At 66.5% G+C, this 23,957-nt stretch overlaps 3 protein-coding genes across 36 annotated transcripts; 1 reads left to right on the top strand and 2 right to left on the bottom strand.

Moving 5' to 3' along the window:
• Positions 1–4: 4 nt before the first annotated feature.
• Positions 5–3,117, bottom strand: HAGHL (hydroxyacylglutathione hydrolase like). 3 transcript variants are annotated; one of them, XM_080831005.1, is made up of 9 exons: positions 2,974–3,117; positions 2,427–2,633; positions 2,005–2,069; positions 1,798–1,915; positions 1,613–1,721; positions 1,432–1,535; positions 1,096–1,197; positions 690–769; positions 5–431 (listed from the first exon to the last, which is right to left on the bottom strand). In XM_080831005.1, the coding sequence occupies exons 2-9, from the start codon at positions 2,529–2,531 to the stop codon at positions 263–265; spliced, it is 852 nt and encodes a 283-aa protein (XP_080687131.1). In that variant the 5' UTR covers positions 2,532–2,633; positions 2,974–3,117; the 3' UTR covers positions 5–262. The 3 variants fall into 3 exon arrangements, with proteins under 3 accessions (XP_080687131.1, XP_080687133.1, XP_080687132.1); XM_080831007.1 differs by having other exon boundaries at positions 1,096–1,194; positions 2,974–3,108; XM_080831006.1 differs by lacking the exon at positions 2,974–3,117 and having other exon boundaries at positions 1,096–1,194; positions 2,427–2,836.
• CCDC78 (coiled-coil domain containing 78) lies at positions 2,964–7,462 on the top strand. Of its 32 annotated transcripts, none has more exons than XM_080830983.1 (15): positions 2,964–3,522; positions 3,660–3,777; positions 3,983–4,069; positions 4,149–4,235; positions 4,475–4,627; positions 4,710–4,766; positions 4,867–4,928; positions 5,053–5,131; positions 5,235–5,360; positions 5,579–5,766; positions 5,832–6,000; positions 6,174–6,214; positions 6,893–6,959; positions 7,033–7,133; positions 7,213–7,462. In XM_080830983.1, the coding sequence occupies exons 1-15, from the start codon at positions 3,461–3,463 to the stop codon at positions 7,325–7,327; spliced, it is 1,512 nt and encodes a 503-aa protein (XP_080687109.1). In that variant the 5' UTR covers positions 2,964–3,460; the 3' UTR covers positions 7,328–7,462. The 32 variants fall into 32 exon arrangements, 23 of the variants coding, with proteins under 23 accessions (XP_080687109.1, XP_080687123.1, XP_080687129.1 ...); XM_080830997.1 differs by having other exon boundaries at positions 3,062–3,522; positions 3,666–3,777; positions 3,983–4,071; positions 5,839–6,000; positions 6,101–6,214; XR_013968438.1 differs by having other exon boundaries at positions 3,330–3,522; positions 4,475–4,633; positions 6,101–6,214; positions 7,216–7,462.
• On the bottom strand, positions 7,450–8,772 carry ANTKMT (adenine nucleotide translocase lysine methyltransferase). The gene is made up of 5 exons (XM_080831009.1): positions 8,507–8,772; positions 8,320–8,424; positions 8,099–8,239; positions 7,840–7,890; positions 7,450–7,711 (listed from the first exon to the last, which is right to left on the bottom strand). Exons 1-5 carry the CDS (start codon positions 8,666–8,668, stop codon positions 7,490–7,492), a joined length of 681 nt encoding a protein of 226 aa, XP_080687135.1. The 5' UTR covers positions 8,669–8,772; the 3' UTR covers positions 7,450–7,489.
• Positions 8,773–23,957: the final 15,185 nt, after the last annotated feature.

Raw genomic sequence — 23,957 nt, forward strand, 5'->3', positions numbered from 1 at the left:
CAAAGAACCCTTCCGCGGCTTTATTCAAAGTTCAGAAGCCCTGTGCACCCAGCACGCGTCCCAGACACCCAGGCCTCAGGGCTCACACGCACCCCAGAGAGGGGCCTCACATGTCCAGTGCCAGGGTGCCCACTCTCCAAATCTGGACAGCCAGCTGGGCAGGGCCATGGAAGGTGCCAGAGGCAATCCTCCTGTGGGCTCAGTCGGCCAAGGGGTGAAGGAGAGATGTGCTGCCTGGACCCAGAGCCGGTCCTCCTGGGGCTCACTTCTGTCGAGGTGTGCCCAGGAGCCCCCACTGCAGGGCCAGGAGTGCCCGGGCCTGCGGCTGCAGCGGCTCAGCCGCCCACTGGAAGCTCGCCCGCTCCTTGCAGAGTGCCTCCAGGACCTCGGCTGGGGCTGCCTTCCCCGTGAACTTGCGTACAGGCTCCTCTCTGTAGGGAGAGGGGACGCCGTGGGGAGACTGTTGGGGAACTGCCAGGGGGTGTTGGCAGGAAACACTTAAAGAGCAGCCGCTCCCTGGTGCCAGTCAGCCCAATAACCAGTCCCCTGGCACCTCCTGCAGTACCCAGGTGATGCTAAGGGGGACGAAAGGACAGCAGGCCAGCCACGGGACACCCTGCTCTGGGGTGCAGCCCCTGGGGTGGGCACAGGGCCCCACAAGAAGGCTGGGGACGCCAACCAGTACTCACGCCACCCTTAGGAAGGGGTTGTAGAGGAGCTCCTCGCTCAGGGTGGATGGCACTGTGGGAAGGTCGTCGTCGTCCCTCTTCTGGAATGACCACAGGCCCCTGTCACAGCCCTATCTTGAGAGCACCAAGCAACTTGGCCCCACTCAGCCCTGCCCCTCTCTGGAGGCGGGAGCAGAAGGGCTTCCTCGCCTCATCTGGTCCTGGAGGACAGCCACCCCACCAGCTGCACAGGCCCCCATCCAAAGCCACCCACTCCTCTTCTACCCAGTAGGAGCCTCAGTCAATGGTGGACTCCGGGCTAAGCCAGGTCTGGTCATGTCTGACTCCCCCTGTAGCCTCCCTCCTCTGCCCCCACCTTTGTCCACCCTCCAAACCTCTAGGAGGAGAGAGGGTGGGGTGGCCGCACCTTGGCCCATGACAGCTTTGCTCTCACGTGGTCATTGCCGGGCTCCACTTTCTGTGCAAACTCAAGGTTGCCCAGTGTGTGTTCGTGGCCACAGAACACCTTCTGGAGAAAGGAGGCACTCAGGGGGTGCACAGCGCTGCCACAGGCAGAGATGGGGGGAGGCATTCACTTGGGTTTGCCCGGCCCCTCCCTGCACTCTCACACCCCACGCCTGGTCTGCCCAGGCTCCTTGGCTTGGGTGCTCATTCTGCACCCCCATGGCACCAGTCAGGCTCAGAGTGTGCGGGTTGTGCAAGGTGGCAGGACCCTGCAGGAGGGGAAGGGATGGCCACTCACCGTCTCCGGGGGCAGGCTGCCCAAGGTCTCCGTCAGGCTCTCATACATCTGCTGAGCTGTGCTCTCCAGGCGCAAGCCGCAGCCGGCCACCGACAGTGCATCCCCTGGGGAGGACAGCAGGTCAGAGAAGGTGGGGCAGGGTCACAGGCTGGCGCGACTAGTGGGGCGGGGCAGCCAGTACCCGAGAACACCGCGGGTGGATCCGGACACTCTTCTTCCCACAGAAAGTAGCTCATGTGGCCGGAGGTGTGGCCTGGCGTCAGGAGACAGCGCACGTGGATGGCCCCAAACTGCGGCAGAGGGGCGGGCTGCTGGTGAGGCGGGAAGGCCCAAGGCGATTCCCCGCCCTCCCGGGCGCGCGCTCACCCGCAGCTCCTCGCCGTGCACCAGCCTGCGGGTCAGCGCGCAAATGCGCTCGTCCGCGCCCAGCACTGCCAGTCCCGGCCGCAGTCGCGCCAGCTCCGCGTTGCCCCGCGCGTGGTCCCTGCGGACGGGTGGGAGCAGGATCACGCCTGGGTCGCGGTGGGGCAGGGGCGATGCCCTCGCGCCTCGGCCCGCCCCGGCCGCGCTCACCAGTGGTGGTGGGTGGTCAGCACGGTGGTCAGTGATACCCCCTCCCGGCCCACGATCTCCAGCAGCTGAAAGGCACGGGAGTTAGGGAGATTTGGAAGAGCCCGGTGGCCGCCCCACCCCTCTGCCCCCCAATTAGGGCGCCAAGTGTGATGTACACAGAGTCCCGGGGGGCAGGGGGGCGGGGAGGTACGGGAGACCCAGCAGGCAATGACTGAGCGCCCAGGGCGTAGGACAACGGTGAGGCATCAGGGAGGGGGAAAACGGGGGTCAGAGACGGTCCTAACTTCAGGGCAGCCCCGAGATAATCCGGGAACCGTAATCGCCATGTGCCCAGAGATCAGAGAGCAGGGGAAGGGCCTGCTCCAGCCACGGTGGTCGGGGGACCCCAGCGGCGCTCCCCGCCGTCCACAGGCTGCCCTCACCCTCTTGGGCACGGCCACGTCCACGGCCACAGCCTCCCGCGTGTGCTCCTCGATGACCAGGTACATGTAGTTATCCTCGAGCACCGGGATGACCTTGACCTTCATGGTCGCAGAGCTCAGGCACCCCGCGTCTCCTCGTCGAGAGGCCCCCAGGCTTCCGAACCCCTTCCTCAGGACGGGGGCTCCCCTCTCCAGACCAAGGCAGGGCTGCGCGAGGGAGGGGTCAGCTCCTCACACACATCGGGGGCCGGAAAGGGAGCCCGCTCGCTGCTCCGCGGACTTCCCGGAGCTCGGGTGCGGAAGCCCACGCCCCAGGCTCAGGCCCGGCCGGCCAGTCCGCACGCCAGCCCGCCAGCGGCGGCGACGACACCGACGCCGCCGCCACTGCCGCCCGCAGCCGCGAAGGCCCCGCCCCTCGCGACGACGCAACCGCCCGCCCCGCCCCTCCAACCACGCCCCTTCTGCCGCTCCGCGCCTAGGCCACGCCCCCGGACCCGCCCCGCCCCGCCCCGCCCCCCTCCCGCCGCGGCGCTACACGGGCCCGAACCGTTTCCTTGCCCGCACGGGCTGACTGCGCGGACCGCCTCAAAGACTCCCGGACACAGACGGGCCTCAGGCGCTGGCCACGGCGCCTTCACGGAGCGCGGCGCTCGGCCCGGCCGCCGCCATGGCCCGTGCCCCGGCGTAGGGAGAGCGCGTGCGCGGGTGCGCGCGTGCCGGTGGGGGCCGCACGCTCGTCGGGGGCCGCAACGCCCGGCGCTCGGGCGCCGCCTCCAGGGAGCCCTCCAGGCGCCGGGGCTGAGCCCGTCCTCCTGAACCCCCCAGTCCCCCGACTGGAACGTCCGCGGCCCCTATCCTCAGGCTGGGGGCGGGGGAATCTGTCCGGTTTGTTCACCTGCCCGTCCCAGCGCCCAGCCAGCAGCAGTGGGCACACAGAAGGCGCCTACTGTGCGAACGCCCGCGGCAAGGCAGGGCACCTTGCGCGAGGACAGCAGTGACGGCGGCGGTCGTTCCATTCTGTGCCGGGCCTTGTCATGAACTCCTGGTTCCATCAAGACCCAGGATCAACGCTGCGGCGCTGGTCTGCATTTCCCAGGTGAAGGATGGGTAGCCGTATACGGAAGGAGCCGAGAGTTCCCCTCCCTGGCTCCCCTCGTGGGTGGGGCCCCAGACACCCCCGGGGCCAGCAGGGGGCCAGCAGAGGCCTTGGCAACACAAGCCACTGTGTTGCAGCAACAGGCGGGTTGGGAAAGCGGCACTGCCCTTGGGGAGGCCAGAGTCCTTTCTGCGTATGGAGCATGCAGCAGCCACAGCCCCCAGGCCGAGACACCCACCTGGGGCCACTGAGAATGTGAGTCTCTCCAGGACACTTCTGCTTCTGCCATGGCGCGGGGGTTCCTCCCTAACCCCTCAGAGGCCAGGAGAAACTGCCCTCAGTCTGTGTGTGGAGGGGTACTGGGGTGGGGGCAGTGCATGGCTGGTAGCTCTCCTTGGGAGTGGAGACCACTGCTCAAGCCTAAGACACAGTGGGCCATGGGGGGGTGATGCCTCCCCAGGTTCTGCCCCAAGCAGAGGACTGGGCAGCCTGCCTCAAGACAGAGCTTGCCTCGGATCTGGAGCTGAGTGAGCAGCAGCGCCTGCAGGTGCACGTGAGGCCCTAGGGTGCCAGCTAGCAGGAGGGAGGGTCCCCCGGGCACCACCTCTTACCCTGACCACCCACAGATCTCCAAGGAGTTGGTCGACCTGCAGATCTCAGCTCACCACATGCGGGAGCAGCATGAGGCTGAACTCTTTGAGCTGAAGAGTGAGGTGGGTGCTGGCAGGTGCCCACGCGTGCCGGCCCGGGCACATGGCGGGAGGGTGCATACCTGGGACCAGTGCTGTGAGGGGTCCAGCTATGCTCATGGGATTGTACACGCTCATGCAGTGTTTGTGATACCCACATCTCCCATGTGTGCTGTGTGTGCCTGTACGTTCCCTGGTGATGTTGACTCACCCGGGGTGGCCTGGCAGACAGGTGCACCTGCCCCCCCCCGGTCACCCTACAGGTCCTACGGCTGGAGAGCCGGGTGCTGGAGCTGGAGCTGCATGGAGATCGCACAGCCCCCGGAGAAGCTGCCTTGGGGCGCCGCCAGGAGCTGGCACGGGGGCTCCAACACAAGGCCTGGGAGCAGGGACACTCCATCCTCCACAGACCCCAGGTCGCCGTGAGTGCCTGGCTGGGTGGAAGCCAAGCAGGGGTGCAGCAGAGACAGTGTGGTTGGGACCAGCTCTCTCCTACAGGCACAGCCTGAGGACTTCCTGAGCCCTAAGGATGGACAGCAGAAGCTGGGGGACAGCGTGAGTGCGCAGCCACCTGGTCTGGGGACCTGTCTGGATCTGTCCTAGCCCAGGATGGTGTTGGGCAGTGCCAGGAACCCAGAGCTTGTGCACCCTGCAGGGAGAATGGAAGCACACGCTGGAGGAGCACAAGGCCCAGAGGCAGGCACTGGAGACCCGTGTGTGAGTGGCTGCCTCACGCGGGACAGGGAGGACGCAGTACCGCACCAGGCTCCGAGTGGCTTTTCCCGAGAACCGGGGGAGTCCCCGCCCTGGGTCCAGCTAAGCTTCACACGCATGTCCGCAGGGCAGACCTGGGCCGGCGGCTGCAGGGAGCCCGAGAAGAGGCCAGGACGGCTGGGCAGCAACTAGCGGCACAAGCCATGGTGAGGCCAGGCCTTCCCCACCTTGAGGTCTAGCAGGTGGTGTCCTATAGTCAACAGAGGCCCACCTTGTGGAGTGTGGGTTCAAGGCTGCCTCCACCCCCAGGTGCTGTCTGCCTGCCAAGGCCAGCTGCGCCAGGCGGAGGCAGAGAACGCCCAGCTGCAGCTGCAGCTCAAGAAGCTGAACGAAGAGTATGCCGTCCGCTTGCAGCGGTGTGCCCGAGCCGCGGCCGTGAGCACCGGGTGGGGTGGCCCTGTGGTGAGGGAGGCCTCGCGTCCTGGGGAGACCAAGCCTAGCCTGGGTGTGCCAGACTGCTTCCGGGAGACCCCGGGGTCCCTGCCTGCTGCACTGCCTCGGCCGCTCCCCAGAGGGGGCTATGGGAAGCGGGGTGCGCCCAGCAAGCCCCGCCCTCCCCAGGCCTGGCCCCTCCCCCGCCCCCTCCCCTCCAGGAGTACGCGGACGGCGCCGGCCAGGAGCCGGCAGCCGCAGACCTCCGCATGTTCCTGGAGACCACTCTGGAGCACATCCGGGCAGCACACCGCAGCCGTGAGCAGCAGCTGGCCTGGGCTGCTCGCACCTACCGCAAGCGCCTGTCAGATCTGAGCCGTAGACACGAGGAGCTGCTGGCGACCCGCAGGTGGGCCTCTGCCTGAGCCAGGCACCGGGATGGAGTGGCCCTATGTGACTTGGCATGTGGCTTAGTGTGCAGCAGGTGCCGGCAGACTCCAGTGGGGCACCTGGGACCCCCAAAGCTACTTTTGACGCAGCCACCTTACACCTGGAGCCCCGGTCTCTGCACCTGGTCACCAAACTCCGCCACCCAGAAGACCAGGCCAGGCAGGAGACAAAGGTCCGGAAGCTCCCGGCCCAGGTGAGCGTTCCCTGCTGCCCTACACTGGCCTTGGGGCTAAGCACCCCAGAGCACACCCCAGGCCCATCACAGGCTCAGCAAAGACCCAATTCCTGAGCAGCCTGCCTCGACCAGCCGACTGTGAGTCCCTAGCACAGCTCACCAGGCTCACGCTGCCGCCCTTGTTCCTACAGAAGGGGCCCAGTGAAGCCTCCCTGGGGGTCACAGACCCACAGTGAGTACCCTGGGGTGGGTGGTGGGGGGACCTGCAGGGGGTCATTCATGTATTCCCCAATTCTAAGCCCTGGGTGGGGTTTTGGTGGCAGTGGTGAACAAGGTGGCCCACCTGTGCCCTTGGGTTTTGGTCTGTTTGGGAGAGAGCCAAATGCCTGGGTGAAGCGGGGCCCCAACAGGAGAGGGGCTAACCTTGAACGGAGGGCCAGGGAGATCCCCGGAGAAAGGGACCTTTCGTGAGACCCAGGGGACCTAAGGATGAAGAGGTGTGGGCGACGGCCAGTAGAGGCCCTGGCCCGGGGTGGGGGGGCCAGAACAGAAGTAGGTTGGTTGCCTGCTGACTTTCACAGCCCTTGCCTTGGGGCCTCCATGTTCCTGTGCAATGTGCAAGGGCTTGTGTCAGCCTATCTCCCAGAGTTTTGAGAAATAAACGCCTAGAATGTGGCTTAGCCCTCTGTGAGCAGCCAGTGGGCCCTCTGGGCCCGGGGTGCCTTGCCCCCATGTACCGATAGACGGCTCAAAGGCCCAAGCAGGGTTGAGTGGACAGGCGGGCGCATGCTGTCCTGACCTTGCTCCCAGCAGGCATGTCAGGGATCTACGGGTCCCAACTCGAGCAAGGTCATCGGTCAACACCTGAGATGACGCTGGGCCTCCTGCCTGTCCCTCTCTCTCCTCACAGGGGCCAGGAAGCTGCCTCCTGGGCCCAGATCCACCAGAAGCTCCAGGACTTCTCCCGTGGTACCCAGGTAAGAGGCAAGGCTGGCTGGGGACCTTCTCACACTGGGTCTGGCCCTGTGGCTTACGCCCTCCCCATGCCAGGCGGAGCTGGAACGTGAACGGGCACAGCTGCTAGTCCGGGCCACGATGGCTGAGGAGCAACTTTCTGAGCTACGGGAGTACGTGGACCAGCACCTCGGCAGGTGGGCTGGGTGTGGCCTGCAGGCCTCGGTCCCGGGGAACAGCACCGCCAGGCCGGGGACCAACCCGGACCCCTCCTAGCAGGTACAAACAGGAGATCCTGAGACTGAGGAAGCTCACGGGTACACAGGACGCCTGGGGAGTGGGGACCACACCGCCCATCAAGCCCCGGCCCCCAAGGACCCGAAGCCGCTAGCCAGTTGTCAAACTCAGGGCAGAACTCTTCTTCACAGCCGGCATGGATCCCTCCTCACAGCACCCCTTCGGGCGGGAGCAGGGTCGGGGGGTGTCGCTCCACCCAGCCTCCACCCAACAAGAGTCCGAACAAGTCCACCGAGTCTTTATTGTGTGCAAACGGTCAGCCAGCCTGAGAACTGGGGGGCCCAGGGGCTGAGGCAGAACTGGGTCCTGGGGACGCCTGACCAGCCAACCCTCCCCCCGGGACATCGTACGCCCAGACACGGTCCACACCCTCACCCATCACAGCCACAGGCTGCCATGTAGGGAGGGGGAAGCGCCCCGACACCACTCGGGCCCCTTCGGGCAGCTCTGCCTGCAGCTTGTCTTCCAGCAGTGGGAGCTGTGGGGGAGAGCAGGAGGGTCGGGCGTGCAGGATGGAACACGGCTGCCCTGCCCAAGTCCTCCAGGCCTAACTCGTTCCGGGAGGACGTCCTGCGCCTCCCCTGCCGCTAGCAGCCCCAGACCTACCACGCTAGGGGCCAGGAACACGGACACGTTGCGGCAGTCCCTCAGGTCCACCTGCAAGAAGAAGTCGCCCCGGCAGGGAGTAGGGCCCCAGCCAGGAGGCGGTCTGGTGGGCGTGGGGCCACTGTGGCTTCCAAGTCCTGGCCCCGGCCCACCCAGGTGGCCGGAGAACCTGCGGTCGGCTTGCCAGCTCCGGAGCCAACCCAGCACCGAAGAGTGGAGGTCGGGTGTGGGGTCTCGGGCTCCGGACGCCCTGCGTTACCTTCCAGAGGTCCTCACGGCGGTAGCAGACGCTGCCGGCACAGCCCGCCCTCCACGCGTGCAGCCGAGCCAGCCCCACCAGCCAGGGGTTCAGCTCGTAGCCCACGGCCGGGCGGAGGCCGCACCTGTGGGCGGCCAGCACCTGTGGGCACAGGAGGCTGTGGGGACCCGACGGCGGGCAGGGCGCCGCGAGGGGGCCCCCACCCCGCACGCGCTCCTTACAATCCTGCCGTCCCCGGAGCCCAGGTCCACCGTCTTCCCCGGGCGGCCTCGCAGCAGCGACAGCACGTGCTCCACCTGCCGCGCGCTCGCGCCCACGTACGGCACCTGCGCAGGGAGGCCGGGGCGCTGGGTCCCCAAGCGCGAGCCCCGGGCCCCCCGCGCGCCCGACCCCCGGCCCGCGCCGCACCTGCAGCCGCAGCGGCACGCGCCGGAAGCCGGGCTGCAGCAGCAGCGCCCACACGGCGTAGGCGGCCAGGCCCGAGCCCGCCGCCGCCTGCAGCAGCTCCCGCGCGCCCGGCCGCCGCCCGCGCAGCTCCGCCAGCGCCTCGCCCGGGTCGTCCTGCTCCATGGCCGCCGGCGCGCGGCTCCGGGACGTCCCGCCGCAACGGCCCCCCGCCCCCGCGCCGGCCCGGAGCTCACAGCACGCCCCGCCGCGCCCGCCCGGCCCCCGGAGGCGACGCCGGAAGTGGCGGGGCGGAGGCCTCGGCGGGAGCCGGAAGCGGCCGTCCACGGGCGCTCCGGCCGGGGCCCGGGGCCCTTCCCGCGCGTTCCGGGCCGCGGAGCCTGCTCCCCCCGCCCCCCGGCCCCCCGCACCAGCCCCGGCCCCGCTCGGAGCCCGGGGCGACCCCGTGGGCCACACGTCCCCGCGCAGGGAGACGCGACACGGCCGCCGACCTCAGAGAGGGCTCGACACGCCAGGGAAACGGGGTGCTGCGGCGAAGGGGCTTCCCGCGGGCCCCGCGCCGGCGGCCGTGGAGCTCGGGGCGGCGACGAGGCCGCAGCCCCGGGGAGGCGCGTGTCCGCCCACCGGGACAGCCCGAAGGCCAGTCCCCCGGCTCCCCCTCCCCGCGGCCGAAGACTGGGCCCGCGCGCGGGGCGTGGGAGTCTGAGGGAGGGGGCGCCCCGCCGAGACGCGGGGCCGACCGGGGCCGGAGCGAGCCGACCGGGCCGGAGTGCGGTGACCCGGGCCGACCGGGGCCGGAGCGAGCCGACCGGGGCCGGAGTGCGGTGACCCGGGCCGACCGGGGCCGGAGCGAGCCGACCGGGGCCGGAGTGCGGTGACCCGGGCCGACCGGGGCCGGAGCGAGCCGACCGGGGCCGGAGTGCGGTGACCCGGGCCGACCGGGGCCGGAGCGAGCCGACCGGGGCCGGAGCGAGCTGACCGGGCCGGAGTGCGGTGACCCGGGCCGACCGGGGCCGGAGCGAGCCGACCGGGGCCGGAGTGCGGTGACCCGGGCCGACCGGGGCCGGAGCGAGCCGACCGGGGCCGGAGCGAGCTGACCGGGGCCGGAGTGCGGTGACCCGGGCCGACTGGGGCCGAGCGAGCTGACGGGGCGGCCGGGCGGAGGGGGCTGGGGCTGGCTGTGGGTGTGGTGGGAGGAGAGCTGACCCACACGCAGGGGTGCCAGAAAGGACCCCAAGAGGGGGAGTCCACCTTCCTTCTCCAAACAGTGCCCCAAAACCTGAGATTCAAGAGGTGACCTGGCAAAGCCTGCGGGTGGGAGGGAGGTCGGGGGGCAGAGCCTGGGTGGGGTGGTAGGGCCACACTCCCTCCTCATCCCACCCCAAGGCCGCGCGTCTCAGGACTGTGAGGGGCTTGTACCCATCCACGGCCCTGGTCACGGGCCTGGTCACGGGCCTGGGCGTCAGACCCCACCCCCAACTACACACGGCCGCACAGGCCTGCCTGTACTTGGCCCCAGCTGCCACCAGTCCCAAAAGACAGGTGTCCCTGGGTGGCAGGGAACCCCAGTGCCCTGCTCCCAAGACCTGGGCACTGGGGAGGTGGGGGGACCCCACCTGGCTCACAGCATCCTGTCTCCTTTGGGTCTTTCATTCCTTGCATTATTGCCGGTGCCTAGAGCCGGCACCAAATAAAAGCTTGTTGGTCAAATGAACACACCTAACCCGATTCCTCTGCACACCCCACAACGCCCGTGTTCCCGTCCCGCACTCTGCTCCTCCGCCTTTGGGCACCGGTCAGCTGGCTGTGTACCCATGTGAGTGTACGTGCCCGGGGGTGCCCCACAGACCAGGTCCCGGAGCCCATGGCCCCCACACACATGCTCACCCGCAGTTTCCCTCTGGCCCCTTCCCCCAGGCAGACACAAAGCCCCTGACCCAGGACTTGGTGCTTCTCTGGCCCTGTCAGCCACGCCCACAACTGCCCTTGCTGCATTTCTGCACTTTCTCCGAGGAGGGTGAGTGCACGCGAGGCTCAGGCACTTCCTAGGGCAGGTGTGTAGAGACCGCGGTCCAACCAAGAGCTTACCCCATAGCAGCTGCCCCTCGATTTCTTAGACAGGTGGTCCGAAGAGCAGTCCACAGTGGCCCCTGGTGTGGCCAGGAGCCTCCTTCCAATGAAAGGGTGTGCAGAGCTGACCAGAAAGGACAGACACCAACGGTGAGGGGCTGCTTAGCCCTAGAGAGGAAGCCGTCCTTGGCACCCGTCTGGACAGTGCAAAAACCTCCCGACAGGAGGAGGAGGACCAGGACCATACCCTCCTCCCCTCCTCCTCTGATCTTTGCTAAGTCAGTCTTTGTCGAGGGGAAGGGGGCAGACAGGGAGATAACCGTCTGCAGTCCAGGAAGGAGGTCCAGGCGGGAGATCAACATGTGGAATCATCAGCATCCTGACAGTTTTTAAAGCCACAAGGCAGGTCCAGCTCTCCCGTGTGGGAATAGTAACAGGAGGAGAGGTCCACCGCCTGAGCACGGAGCACCCCGTGGTTGGGGGTTTGGGAAGAAGGGGGCAGCAGAGAACCTCAGGAGGGGCAGGTGGGCAGAAACCCACAGGAGCCTACCTCCCCTACCCATAATCGTCAGCCGAATCTGGAGGAAGGGGCCCTGCCTCACTTCCTGCCCAACAGATGACACAGCCTCTGGCCTCCACCTTCACCGTCAGGCCCTTCCTCAGTGTAGACTGGCGGGGAAGGACGGGGAGCTGCTTCCTGGGCTCAGCCCATCAGCCTACACAAACACACACCCCCACAACCTGAGCTTTGGCTCTCTTGGGAACTGTGGGGTTGGGGTGAACAGAGTCCACTCGTCTCCAGTCCAGGGGCCCCTGTGCACACCCCAACCCCAGGGGCACTCAGCCTCAGGGCCCTGGGCTTTGTCCCAAACTGCACTGGCCTTTTGTGTGGCTGAGGCTGAGGAAGAAGGCGGAGCAACAATAGGGCCAGTGGCAGAAACGGTCCTTAGAGACCCCACTGTATGCCCCTGCGCTCCAGCAATGAGCAACAAGCCTGACTCGACAGAGATGCTCTGCACGGACGACTGGAGGGGCCCATCTTTCCCCGAGGGTGGGACGGGACCGGGGCCAGGAACAGCGGACTGCGACGAGAAGTCCAGCCCGCGGCCAGGCTGCACCCGTTCCCTCACAGGCCAGGAGTGGTGTCTGCCCACCTGCCCCCACTAAGGGACCCCACCGCCTTAGACCTTGGCTGTTACTTTCTCCACTCCCGCTCTGCGCGACAGCAGCACCTGGCGATGAAGGTAGGAGCAGCCGAGCGGAGGCTGGAGAGGAGGGTCCCTGCTTCCCCGGAAGCCAAGCAGCAGCGGCTCCTCCCCAAGGCACAGGCCTGGGCCACTCTCCCACTCACTAGCTGGTTAGCCTTAGACAAGGCACCCTGCCTCGAGCCTCAGTGTCCTACTCTGAAGCAGGAATCGGAGCAGCCCGTAGGGCGGCGGCGGCTCAGACGAGGGCCAGCTCAGGCACGGGACGCCACCTATGCCGGCCAAGGAAATCCGGGTTCTTACTACTCATCACTCTCACCTCCCAAGCAGCTGGTGCCACCGAGAGGCAACACCCCAGCCCCCCTCAACCATCCCCTCCTCAGTGCCCTGCTCCCAGGCCCCTCCATTCAGGGCCACCTCCTGGGTGGAGGTGGCTGGTATGCGCAGCCACACAGGCACGGCTGAATTCCTGGAAATGAGGCGCACGGCCCAGCCAGGCCTCACCGAGGTGGCCCCGACCCATGGAGAGGAAGGGGCCCAGACACCACCGTGCAGCAGGGTGTGAATGGAGGCCCGCACTCGGCCCCCGGACTCCCCCACCGGGAACAGCGGCAGGGTCTGTCCTCCGTAACAGACTCCTACAGCTCTGTGTCGTGGGCAACCCCGCGGATGGTTCCACTGATCACTGTGGGGAGACACGCTGACCGGCAGCATGCAGGGGAGGGAGGGCCCCAGACTCCCCCAACGGCTAAGATTCGCTGGGGCAGGCGGCCAGCGGAGCAAGAGCTCAGGGTCACTGCAGGGCCTGCAGGCACCTGGCATGAAGGAGACATGGTGAGAGTAGGTCCTGCCCTCTCCTGGACCACCCGAGGCCTCCCCCCACTGGAGGCAGGAAGGACAGGGCAGGCCACCAGACCCTCCCCTGGGCGCCTGACGGCACCTGGGGACCAGAGAGAGCATGTGGGCACCTGACACGTGCACATTCACGCATCCACAGACATGGGTCTAGGGGCCGTGGGTGTCCAGGGGCATGCTCTGACACACCCACCTTAACACATGCGCACCAGCGTGCGGAAACCCCTGTGGCTTCCCAGAGCTGCCTCCTTGGGCCCAAAGACACCAGCCCAACCTGGGTGGGTGGCAGGATGCTATGTGAACCTTGGGGTCTCTGGTCTGGGACCTGAGGCAGAACAGAAAGTCCCCCATCCCCCGTGGGGTCAGGCTCAGCGTTCTACAGGAAAGTAAAGAGCTGGACCTGGTGCCCTACAGGGAGGCAAGGCAGCGTCTCCACGGTGACCAGGCACCCGCTGGACTTCTGTTGTGTTGGACTGGCCGGACCGAGGAGCCCCCGACAGTGCCGGCTGGTCACTTTGATTCTGTCCCGTCATTCCCTCTTCCCAGCCCTTGAAGACCGAGAGTCTGGCCAGCCCTTTCCTAAGCGGAGTCCTGAGGGACTGCCCGCCCCTCTCTGTCTGTCCGACCTGTCCTCACTGGCTGTGTCGTCTCTAGCAGCCCGCTTCACTCTCGTGCCTCAGTTTCTCCCTCCGTCCAGTGCGGAAGACAGCGCGTCCCCACCGCCACCATCTCTCACCATCAGCACCAAGCCCGCGGGCGAGCGGAGACAGTCCTGGACGCCGGTCCTCGCGCGCTTCGAGAGCGGGAGGAGGCCGCGCGGCTGCTGTCTGGGTGCGGGGGGGCTGCAGGGAGAGGGCCGGCGCTCACGGGGACCCCGGCACACGCATCGGCCCGCCCGCTCCGCGAAGACCCGCGCGCCGGCGAAGGGCCGCGCCGGGCGCAGGCAGGGGCTGCGGGGCGCGCGCGGGAGTCCGGGCCGGCCAGGGTCAGGCGCAGCGCCCCGGCCGGGTCCAGCCCCTGAGCCACGACCTCCGAACGGGCCACGGACGGCGGCCGCACGCTGCCCGGCGCCTGGGTCAGGCCGCTGGGCGCAGGGCAGGGCAGGAGGCGCTGAGGCGGCGGCTCGCGTCCTCCGCCGGCGCGGCCCCCCCCGCCCCCACCCTCCCCCGAAGCCAGGGGCGGCCGCGTCCACCTGGTTCTCGGACCCCGGGGCGCCGGAGGGGCAGAGGCGGCCTCGCGGGGCTTCGTACCTGCCGCCCCAGCTGCAGCGGTCCTCCGAGGAGCGGACGCCGGTGCCCGGGAGCCCCGAGCCCAGCGCGCCCCGGAGCGCACGGCGGCCCGCAGCCCTGGGGCCGGGGCAGCGGCCGAGGCGGCCAACGGCGACGCGGCGCAGGAACTTTCCGCCAATCGCAGCGGCGCTCGTGGGGGCGCGCGGCCGAGCCTCGGCCGGCGGGGCGCGGAGAACCGAGCTGCCGGCGCCGCGTCGCCTCCTCGCCCGCCTCCTCGCCCGCCCCCTCCGACCGCCGTACGCGCCCTCGTCCTCCAGACCTCGGCGGGCTGGGGCGGGTGTAACGCCCCCTGGGCCCTCGCTCGGGGGTGGGAGGAAGAGAGTTTCCTCTCGGGGGGCCCTTTCCAGGAGTGGGCCCTGGGCTTCCAGTCCCCAGCCTGCCCCGGCCGGGCTCTGCCAGCTCGTCCCAAGAGATGGCGTGGTACCCTAGGGATGGGGGGCCAGAGGCTGGGCCCCGTGGGCAGCATGGAAAGGCAGGAGCCAGAGGACCTCCCCGAGCCCCAGAAGGAGGCGCCCAGCAGGTCCAGACAAGCTGAGTGGGCGCCGAAAAGGCTGGAGCTGAGGGGAGTGGCTGGCAGCCCCGAGATCTCCTGGTAGCGAGGCCTTCCCCTGGGGGGAGGGTGTGGGGAACAGATAGCCAGGTAGGGACTGGGGAGAATCCAGGCAGGGGAGAGGAGCAGACTGCCTTGGCAAAGGCCAGGAACAGGGCGAAAACCCTGGGCCAGATCAAGGAGGCCCTAGGCGCAAAGCCCGGAGTCCAACCACGTACTGGAACCCTTGGGGTCACTGAGAGTTTTAACCAAGGTCTGCAGGAAACAGCACAGACTTGCCACCACCTATGGGTGCGAACCCTCCACCCCACCATCGCCCTACCCCAGCCCTCCAGCTACCCCTGAGCCTGAGGGCATGGCTGACAGATGAGGGAGGTGGCCCCAGAGGGAAGCAGGAGACACCCGCAGACTACAAGAGACCCCTTGCTCTGGGCAAGGAGAGTGAGAAGCAGCCAAAACGCCAAGTGCAGCCTCAGTGTCTGTCAACAGCTGGAGAAACAAAATGTGGTCCGTCCCCCAGAGGACTATGAGTCCGCCTTAAAGAGGGAGGAGCTCTGGGGACATCCGGCTGAAGGCAGAGGCTTAACCCGCTGAGCCACTCAGGCGCCCCAATAAAGAAAATATTTTAAAGAAATAAAAATAAAAAATCTGGGGACACCTGGGTGGCTCAGTAGGCTAAGGGTCTGCCTTTAGCTCAGGTCGTGATCTCAGGGTCCTGGGATCGAGCCCCACGTCCAAGGCTCCCCACTCAGCGGGGAGTCTGCTTCTCCCTCTCCTTCTGCGCCTCTCCCTAATTCATGCTCTCCCTTGTGTGTACATAAAATCTAAAAAAAGAAAAAAAAAGGAACTATTAAAAAAAAAAAGATTCAGACTCCTGGTACAGCCCAGATGAACTTTGAGGGCATTATGCTGAGTGCCATCAGCCAGACAGAAAAGGACAAACACCATATGATTCCACTTCTGTGAGGCCCCTGGAGTCGTCAAGTTCACAGAGACAAGGTAGGTGGTGGGTGCCAGGGCTGGGGCAGGGGGTGGGGAGAGGGTGTGTGATGGAGACAGAGCTTCAGTGGAAAGGTGGAAGGAGGGGCCGTCTGCACAACGACGGGGATGTGCCAAACGCTACTCAACTGCGACCTTGATTAAAAATGGTGAGGGGGCGCCTGGGTGGCTCCGTGGGTTAAAGCCTCCCCTTCAGCTCCAGTCATGGTCTCAGGGTCCTGGGATCGAGCCCCTCATCGGGCTCTCTGCTCAGCCGGGAGCCTGCTTTCCCCTCTCTCTGCCCCTCTGCCTACTTGTGATCTCTCTCTCTCTGTGTCAAATAAATAAATTCTTTTTTTAAAATATTTTTTTTAAGATTTTATTTATTTATTTGACAGAGAGACAGATAACAAGTAGGCAGAGAGGGAGGAGGGGAAGCAGGCTCCCCGCTGAGCAGAGAGCCCGATGCGGGACTCGATCCCAGGACCCTGGGATCATGACCTGAGCCGAAGGCAGAGGCTTTAACCCACTGAGCCACCCAGGCGCCCCATCTTTTTTTAAAATATTTTTATTTATTTATTTGACAGAGAGAGATCACAAGTAGGCAGAGAGGCAGGCAGAGAGAGAGGAGGAAGCAGGCTCCCTCCCGAGCAGGGAGCCCGATGCGGGGCTCGATCCCAGGACCCTGAGATCATGACCTGAGATCATGAGCTGAAGGCAGAGGTTTAACCCACGGAGCCACCCAGGCGCCCCAAATAAATAAATTCTTTTTAAAAAAATGGTGAGGATGCCCATTTTACTCAAGTAAAAATGCAAGAGGTAGACAGGGCCTGTGCTGGGCGTAGAAGGTCAGAGAGGTGGCAGGAGGAGAAAAGAGGGCACTCGGTGGGTAGCACAGCTGCCCGGGCCGAGGGGCACACGTCCCTTTCCCACCTCTGCGCAGGCTCGGGGCCGAGCCCCTGCCCCGGTCTCTGAGGCAGATGGTGGGTTCCAGGCGCCCTCTGGTGGCAGTGCGACGAGTCAGCAGCCGATCCGATCCCGTCGGCGGGCCTGGGGCCCCTGGCTCCCCACCTGCCAGTTCCAGCACCCCCCACCCCACAAGAACGCATCAGTGCCTGCGGTGCGAGGGAAGGGGTCCTGGCCAGTGGCCTGGTCCGGAAGGAGCACACACACTGCCCCAACCCATCTGCTCAACACCAGGCCTCCCCTGCCCAGGCCTATGGCCCAGGGCCCAACTGTCAGCCGCAGAAAACCTGGACGGGGCCACCTGCCTGCACAGGCGCTGCCCTCCACCAGCAAAGCCACGGGAACGGGAGCCGAGAAGGCCGCGCCTGCCCTGGATCGGCAGCGGCCAGACGCACTGCCGGTGCTCAGCAAACACGCGGGCAAGGAGTGTGTGTACCCGTGAGTGAATGGGGGGATGGATGACACCCCAAACCTCGGGCAACTCCCCCAGTGTCTGTGCTCATTGCGGGGCTCCTCCACAGGCCCCCAGCTCCAGACTCTTCAGGGTCCTGACCCTCCAAGAGGGGCTCTCTCCATGCTCACCCAAAACCCAGTTCTTGGCAGGGGCCACCGCTGCTGCTGGGACAGGAAGCATCATCCCAGCTGGCCCCATACTCCAGCAGGGGGGTGACCCCACACGGCAGAGGGTACCTGACAGGAAGCCCGCGGTACTGGGGGCATAAGGAAGGGGCACTCATGAGCGAGGCAGGTGCTGGGCTGGTCAAGGACCTGGGGCAGCAACAGGAAAGTGAGGCAGACCCGATGGGCGAGGAGGGCAGGAGGACGTTCCAGGTCCAAGAAACAGAGGGAGAGTCCCAAGGACAGTATGGAGCCCGGGACAAACCAGAAACCAGGAAGACGGCCTGTGGGAGGAGTGCAGGGCCAGCCCCAGGCCCATCAGCCACGGGAGAGCTCGGACTTGGCCTAGAAGGGACAGTGAACAGGGCCGAAAGGGTGAGGAAGCCCAGGGAGAGAAGCCACGGTCTTGCTTGATTTGCATGGGACCCACCTGGGCTCTCATTTCAGCAACTGCAGGGGAGAAGGAAAGGTGTGGCCTGGACAGAGGCCAGCCCTGCCCGAGGCCCCCGCTGAGCCTGTGGCCACCCAGACCCTTGCAGCCAGGACCACCTGAATGTGCCGCTCCAGCTGGCCCAGATCAGAGCGCTGCACCCCCGGGGCGGGGCTGAGGGCTGCGGACAGCAGAGATAGTTCCCCAACTGAATGCCAGGAGGTGCCAGGAGCCTGCCAGCCCCGGGGGAGCCCAGTGATGGGCTCTGATGGCTACCACCATGAACACCGGCCTGGGGTGCCCCTACGCAGCTTGACCCAGGGAGTCCCAGGGACCAGAGTGACCAGCCTGCCCAGAGACCCCATTAGGGCCACGCTGTGTCTGCCGAACCCTCTGGCTCCCCTTCAGCTGTGCCCCATTCCCCTGACCTTCACCCTCCATGGAACCCGGCCTTGCCCACCTATGGAGGCTGTATCTGGAGACACGTGGCAGCCAGGTTCCTGTCGTGGGGATGTGTTTTTCCCTTTGACAAGAGATCCGCCCCCAACACACCTGGCATCTTCTGGAGGAGCCAGAAACGCAGCTGCACGCTGACTTGCAGCTGAGCTAAAAATAACCGTGGGCTCCAGCCAGGGCCCAGGAAAACATCCCATTGCTAGGAGACGGCCGCTCCTGGGAGACCGCCATTGCTAGGCGACGGGGTTGCCGTGGTGACAGCTGGGCCCGAGTCCTGCTCAACCCTGGCCGCTCCGCCCCTCTGCCCCTGGCAGGTTGGGCCTGGGTCGGGGAGGAGGAAAGGCTGGGAGCAGGAGCCAGCAGCGGGGCAGGCGGCAAAGGGGTCCACCCCCTGATGCCCCCGCTCCCCATGGCCGCCCGGGCTTCCCTGTTCTCACTCCTGTGGGCGCCTGTTCGTTCTGGCAGCTGAGCGGTGAGGACAGCTGACTGCCCCCCACCCCGGGCCCCCCGAGCCCCCACAGGGAGAGTTGCAGTGTCCGTCTGGCCCTGTGCGTCCTTAGCAGGATGGGGCACAGTGGGCCGCTTACAATCAGGCATGAGGCTCTCTGCACCTATGCTGTCCTCGGTGCCGCGCTGACCTTCAGGGCCCTCACCTTGGACCCCAGACCTATTTGCCAGGAGGGGACGTACTTGCCTGAGCCCCCCCGCCGCCCCCACAGAAAGGAGGATTTGAGCCAAGCAGGTGGCTCCAGGCCCCTGTACCCAGAGCCCCCTGGGCAGCAGCTTAAGGACCCTCCTGCGAAGAGGCTCAGGAAGTCCAGAGCCGCTGCCCTGGTCCTGAGGAGCCAGGAGGCCTGACCGCATCATGGGCAGCCCAGCCCCTGAGGTGTCAGCGGCTCCCTCTCTCACCCTCCCGTAACTAAAGAACTGGAAACCTCCAGCAGTCTGGACCGGGGAGACTCCTCCGTGTCCAGGCACCAGGACAAGGAGTGCTTCCGGTGGGGGTGCTCCGGGGAGGAGATGCCGCAGGGGAGGAATGTGGCCCTGGAGGAAAGCCAGTGTTGCTGAAGTTCCAACAAGGGACCCAGCGTCGGCGAAGCTGCGGCCAGCTGCGCAGGAGACTCAGGCTTTCATAGCGGACAGAGCCCCGGGAGCACGGACACCGTGCACCGTGGGGAGGAGGTGAGCTGCCCTTCAGCGCGGCAGAGCGAGAAGCCCGTGGGCTCAGGGCCGGGTGACAGAGGTGGGGAAGGGAGCAGAGCCCCAGGTGCGTGGGAGGCAGGGCTCCGCACGCTCCTCTGAAACAAGGCTTTCCTCTGTTCGGATTCTCCCAAGGCGTGGGGTCCCCTCCGGCCTCACCGAGGGCAGCACGTGAGGCCCGGGCCCCTGTTGAGAGGAGGAAGCCCCCAGAAGCAGGAGGTGAAACCTCGCCCTGCAGGTCTCGCACCGTCCACGCCGCGGTCCACACGTGTGGAGGCTGAACTGGAGGCCGGCCCGCTAGACCCGCACACCAGAAGTGACTGTATGGGTCGGACAACACTGTCCCAGGCACCCCAAGGGTCTTCACGCCTCCCATGCTGACTGCCCCCACCCCTGCTTCGACCGGAGTCCGCACGAGGGCCAGACCGTGAATCAGCCCAGCCACACCGGAGAGCCGGCTTCACCCCAGCCTCGACAAGCTGGATCCAGCGCCCCGCACGCAGCCAGGCCGGCCCCCCAGCTCCCAAACAGGCTCCACCCAAACAGCCCCACTGGGTCCTGTTTCCCACCAGAATGCTGCCAACACCAGCTGTTTTCATTTCTCTCATACACTCTCTCTCAAGGGCCTTCCTTAAGGCTCTTTCCCCAATGCAAAGACCCCTCTCTGCTCTCCCACACCTGATCCACGCACCGTCTCTGCTCCCAGGAGACCCTGCGATGGGTACCATTAGCCTCCATTCTCCACTCTGGGCCTGCGGGAAGCCTGGTGTCTCCAGGGGCCAGGAGGGAGCCCTGCACACCCTTCCTCCACACCCCACCCCAGCCCCTCTCCCCCAGCCTGGTCCCTCCAAAGTGGCTGCCACCACTGCTCCAGGGGGTTCCAGAGGGAACTCGCCAGCTCAAGACCTCCAAACCTGAAGACGTGTGCACACTCCTTCCTGGATAACCTCACCCAGCCTCTCATCCTTGGGGTCTCCTGTCAAGGGTCCTGTCCTCAGGACAGGCATCGCCTCCCCAGAAGCACCCCTCCCCGGGAGCACTCCTTGGCCTGGTGCCTGGACACGGAGGAGTCTCCCTGGTCCAGCCACACCACCACCGCCCTCCTGAGGTCACCATCACGTGGCCCTCTTGAACTTTCATCGCACTTGTCACTCTCTGAGCTGGTCCGGTGGTGGCTTGTTTCTGGGGTTTGCGGGGGGCTGGGCACTGAGGGGTTTCTGGGCCCGGCAGCCAGCAGGTGCGCCGGTTTGAGGGCCGTGAAGGCCGCCGGCGCTGCTCCCCTCCGCTAAGCAGGAAGGGCTCAGAGGGTGAGGTTGGACCACCCTCACCCCCGCAGGTGGCATCCAAGGGTCGGGCCGCGCGGCGCCGGCCCCACAAGACCGCGCACCCCCGGGCCAATCGCCGGCGCCAAAGAGCTCGAGTCCTCTCCCCCCGCAGGAGCCCGGGACCCCACTTCTCCGCGCGGGCAGGGCTCTCCCCCGGCCAGCCCTCCGGCCGCGCGCCCTGCCCGCCCCGCCCCGCCCCGCCCCACCGTGCGCGCGGGTTTGTTGTGCGAGCGCCCGCGGCGAAGGGGAGGGGGTGCTGCCGGGCCGGCGCGTGCCCGTGGGCGCCGCGGCGGGAGCGCGCGGTGCGCGCGGCAGGGCGCGGCGGGCGGGGCGGGGCTCGGCCTCCTCGACTCCCCCGCCCGGGCTCGCCAACCGGATTGGCTCCCGGCGCCGGGAGCGCGCGAGGGCGCGGCGCGTAGAGCCGGGCGGGGGGCGCGCGCGGCGCCGCCGGCGGCCGCGGAGGAGCGCAGGGAGGAGGGCGAGGGGAGGGAGGAGGCGCCCGCCCCGGCTCCCTGCAAAGCGGCCTTATTTATCTGGGCACTGCCTCAGCCTCCCCGGTGGGAGGCTCGGGGCAGCCGATCCTCTCCCACCGGGGAGCTCCTCTCCGGGCGCGGCCGAGGGGGCCGGCCAGGCCGGGGCGCGGGGCGCGGCAGGGCCCTGCCGGCCAGGCCAGCACCTCGGCCGCCTCCCCGCTTCGCCAGCGCCCATGCCGGGCTCCCCATGACGAGAAGACGCCCGGCGGACGGCGTGGCATGAGCCAGGTGCCCGGGCCGAGGTAAGGTGTGTGCACCGGGCCAGGTTGTGGGGCGGGGAAGGGGCCAGGCCACGCCATCGCGGCGGCCACAATGAGGATTGGGGAGGGGGCTTCGGAGAGGGCTGCCACAACCCTCGGGGGCCTCACATAGGCGCAGCCCCTTCCCAGGCCGAGGCCACTGGGCCTCTGGCCGTCACAGGCCCTCCCACAGATCCCGATCCCGGCGCCGCCTGGTCAAAGCATGGTCCCCCCAGTAACTGGACCAGGGCTGTGGGCCGGCGCCCCCTGACCACATCCCTGGTGCAGCAGCATTGCAGGCCTCCAGCCCACCAGGCCGGCTGAGGTCCTGGACTTCCTCCGTGCTCTGAGCTCCCCTCTCCAGCACCATGAGCCCCCCGGGCCTATGAGACAGGTGTTAGATACAGTTACACTCCAGGACAAGCCATGTGGATGCGTGGCTGGGGGCTCTCTGCCCTGGACGCCTGGGCCGGTGTGGAGCTGGCCATGTGCCTGGTTCTGGAGGGGTTGGGCCTTGGTCAAGGTTGGAGGGCCTCAGAAGGGGAACTGGGCACCCTGGGGCTTGCTGGGGAGGGGTCTGGCCTCCTGGGATTTGGTGGGAAGAGAGCCCCCACCCATCGCCCCAAGACAGAAGAAGGCCTAGCTGTTGGAGCCTCAGGGAGCCCAGGGCCCAGTGGCCAATCCTCTAGCCCCTCCCGGCCTCTGCACAGGAACCCTTCCCTCCAAACAGAGAGCAGATGGTGGATGCCGCTTCACCTGCCCACTCGGTCAGTCCCCTACCGCTACCCGCCACCTCCCAGGCCCCTTCTTTCAGCCAACCCCTTTGAGCAGAGGCCTGGGTGGGACCCTGGGAGGGCCAAGGCCTGATGGAGACTTGCTGGCCTGGTAGGAGGTGGCCCTAGGGCTGGACCAGGAGCTGTGGGGAGGAGGGAGATCCAAATCTCCGTCATAAACCTGGGCAGTGCAGGCGGCCTGTTCAGATCCCAGGGGACCCTGGGACTCAGCTGCCTGCCGTCTCCACTCATCCTCTGCCACCTCTTCCTTGGGCCAGGCCGGTCTCTCAGCACCTGTCGTGCTGGGCAGGCCCACTGGACAGCCGCTCCCCTCCAGCTCCTGTCCACTTCTGGAGCACTGCAGTGAGTCCTCTCTCCCAGTACAGTGAGAAAACAAGAAGCCCTGAGGGCGGGGGACCTGGGGCCCTCAAGGCTACCAGCCTGGGCCTGGGAAGCCTCTGCCGCTGAGACCCAGGGAGACATTCACCCCAAGGTGGGGCACTGCTTGGTGGCCTGCAGCCCCATCTTGTCACATGTGGGTGCTCACTGCTGTGTCTCAGGGGGAAGAGTGGAGGTGGTAGTGAAGGAAGGCTCCGTGGGCTAAGTGGGTGGTTCAGCACCTTCCCTGCCACTGACGAGGAGGAGCCCCAGCCAGACCAGCCAGAGGGTGGGCTTGGACCACACAGCCACACTTGGCTGGGAAGAGGGGGAGGGTTCGAGGCAGTGACCCAAAGAAGCAGGCACTAGATGCCCCTAGCCTAGGCACTGGGCGGGGGGGGTGGGTGGGGGGTGGCTCAGATCCTTCAGAGGAGAAGAGCCAAGATGAGGCTTGGAGCCCAAGTCCATTCCCCAAAATGCCCAGTCCCACGTGGCCGAGCTGTCCTGAGCATGACCACAGGACTCGGTCTGATGAAGTGCCAATCCTGGTCTCTCTGAAGGCCATGTGCTCACTTTCTGGAGCCCCTGGTGCACGGGTGGGGCAGCCTGCACCCCAGAAGCATCTCTGTGCTGGGGGCGGGAAGGGAGCGTTTTGCTGGCTCATGTGCAAAGTGGCAGGGATGTGAATGTGCCTGAGTCACGGGGCTTGTCATGGAGTTCGTCAGCCCGCGCTGTGTCCCCAGTCCCAAGATACCCTGGTTGTCACCCCCGTCCCTGAGGCTGTCACCACACATCAACCTGATGTGAATTTCTCAGGCTGTCCATGCCCTGCCCAGCCGCACGGCCCTCAGTGGGCAGGGAGAAACGGTCAGTGCAGGTCCTGCTGGGGCCAGACCTCTCCAGCACTCCGGGAAGCCTGTGTCAGACAGAGCATCAGAGATGAAGGCAGAGATCTCTGAGTTGGAAGCCATGAGGAGTTGGGGGTTTCCTAGGCGTGAGCAGTCCAAAAAGAGGGTGTTCTGGGGGTGGGCATGCAGCTTGCAGCCTCTGGAGTGAGAGCAGGGGCACAACAGAGACAGTGCTGGGAGAGACCAGCAGCCCAAGGTCCCAGGCTGGGAGGACACAGGGGACTGAACAAGTAGAACAGGGCACAGAAAGGAGGAAAGCGCCTAGCGTTGCCTTCTGCACCTCAGTGCCCAGTCTGATCTTTGGGAGTCAGACTGACTGGGGGTCCTAGGATCAAATTCCAGCTCTGTGCAACCTCTGAAATTGTCCCCAACTCTCCCTTTCCCCACTTGTGGTCAGGAAGTGTGTGAGGGGACCAGCAATAGCAGAGTGGCACTAGGAAAAGCAGGGCAGCTCCTCCCTCCCCTCTGGTGGCTCCTGTGCCCTCTTTGGATATGGCCAGATTGTGGCGGATGGGCAGCCAGCCTCCCTACCGTGCAACTCCCAAAGTGGGACTCAGCCGGAAAGGAGGTGTAAGCCATCCTCTTCCCAAGAGTCTGACTACTTGCAAGTCCTACCACAGACCCCAGCGACCACCCTCACTGTGGACACTGGCCTCTGTCACAACCAGGATTAACAAACTG

The sequence above is a fragment of the Martes martes genome, assembly GCF_963455335.1.
Source record: "Martes martes genome assembly, chromosome: 18".
NCBI lineage: Eukaryota > Metazoa > Chordata > Mammalia > Carnivora > Mustelidae > Martes > Martes martes.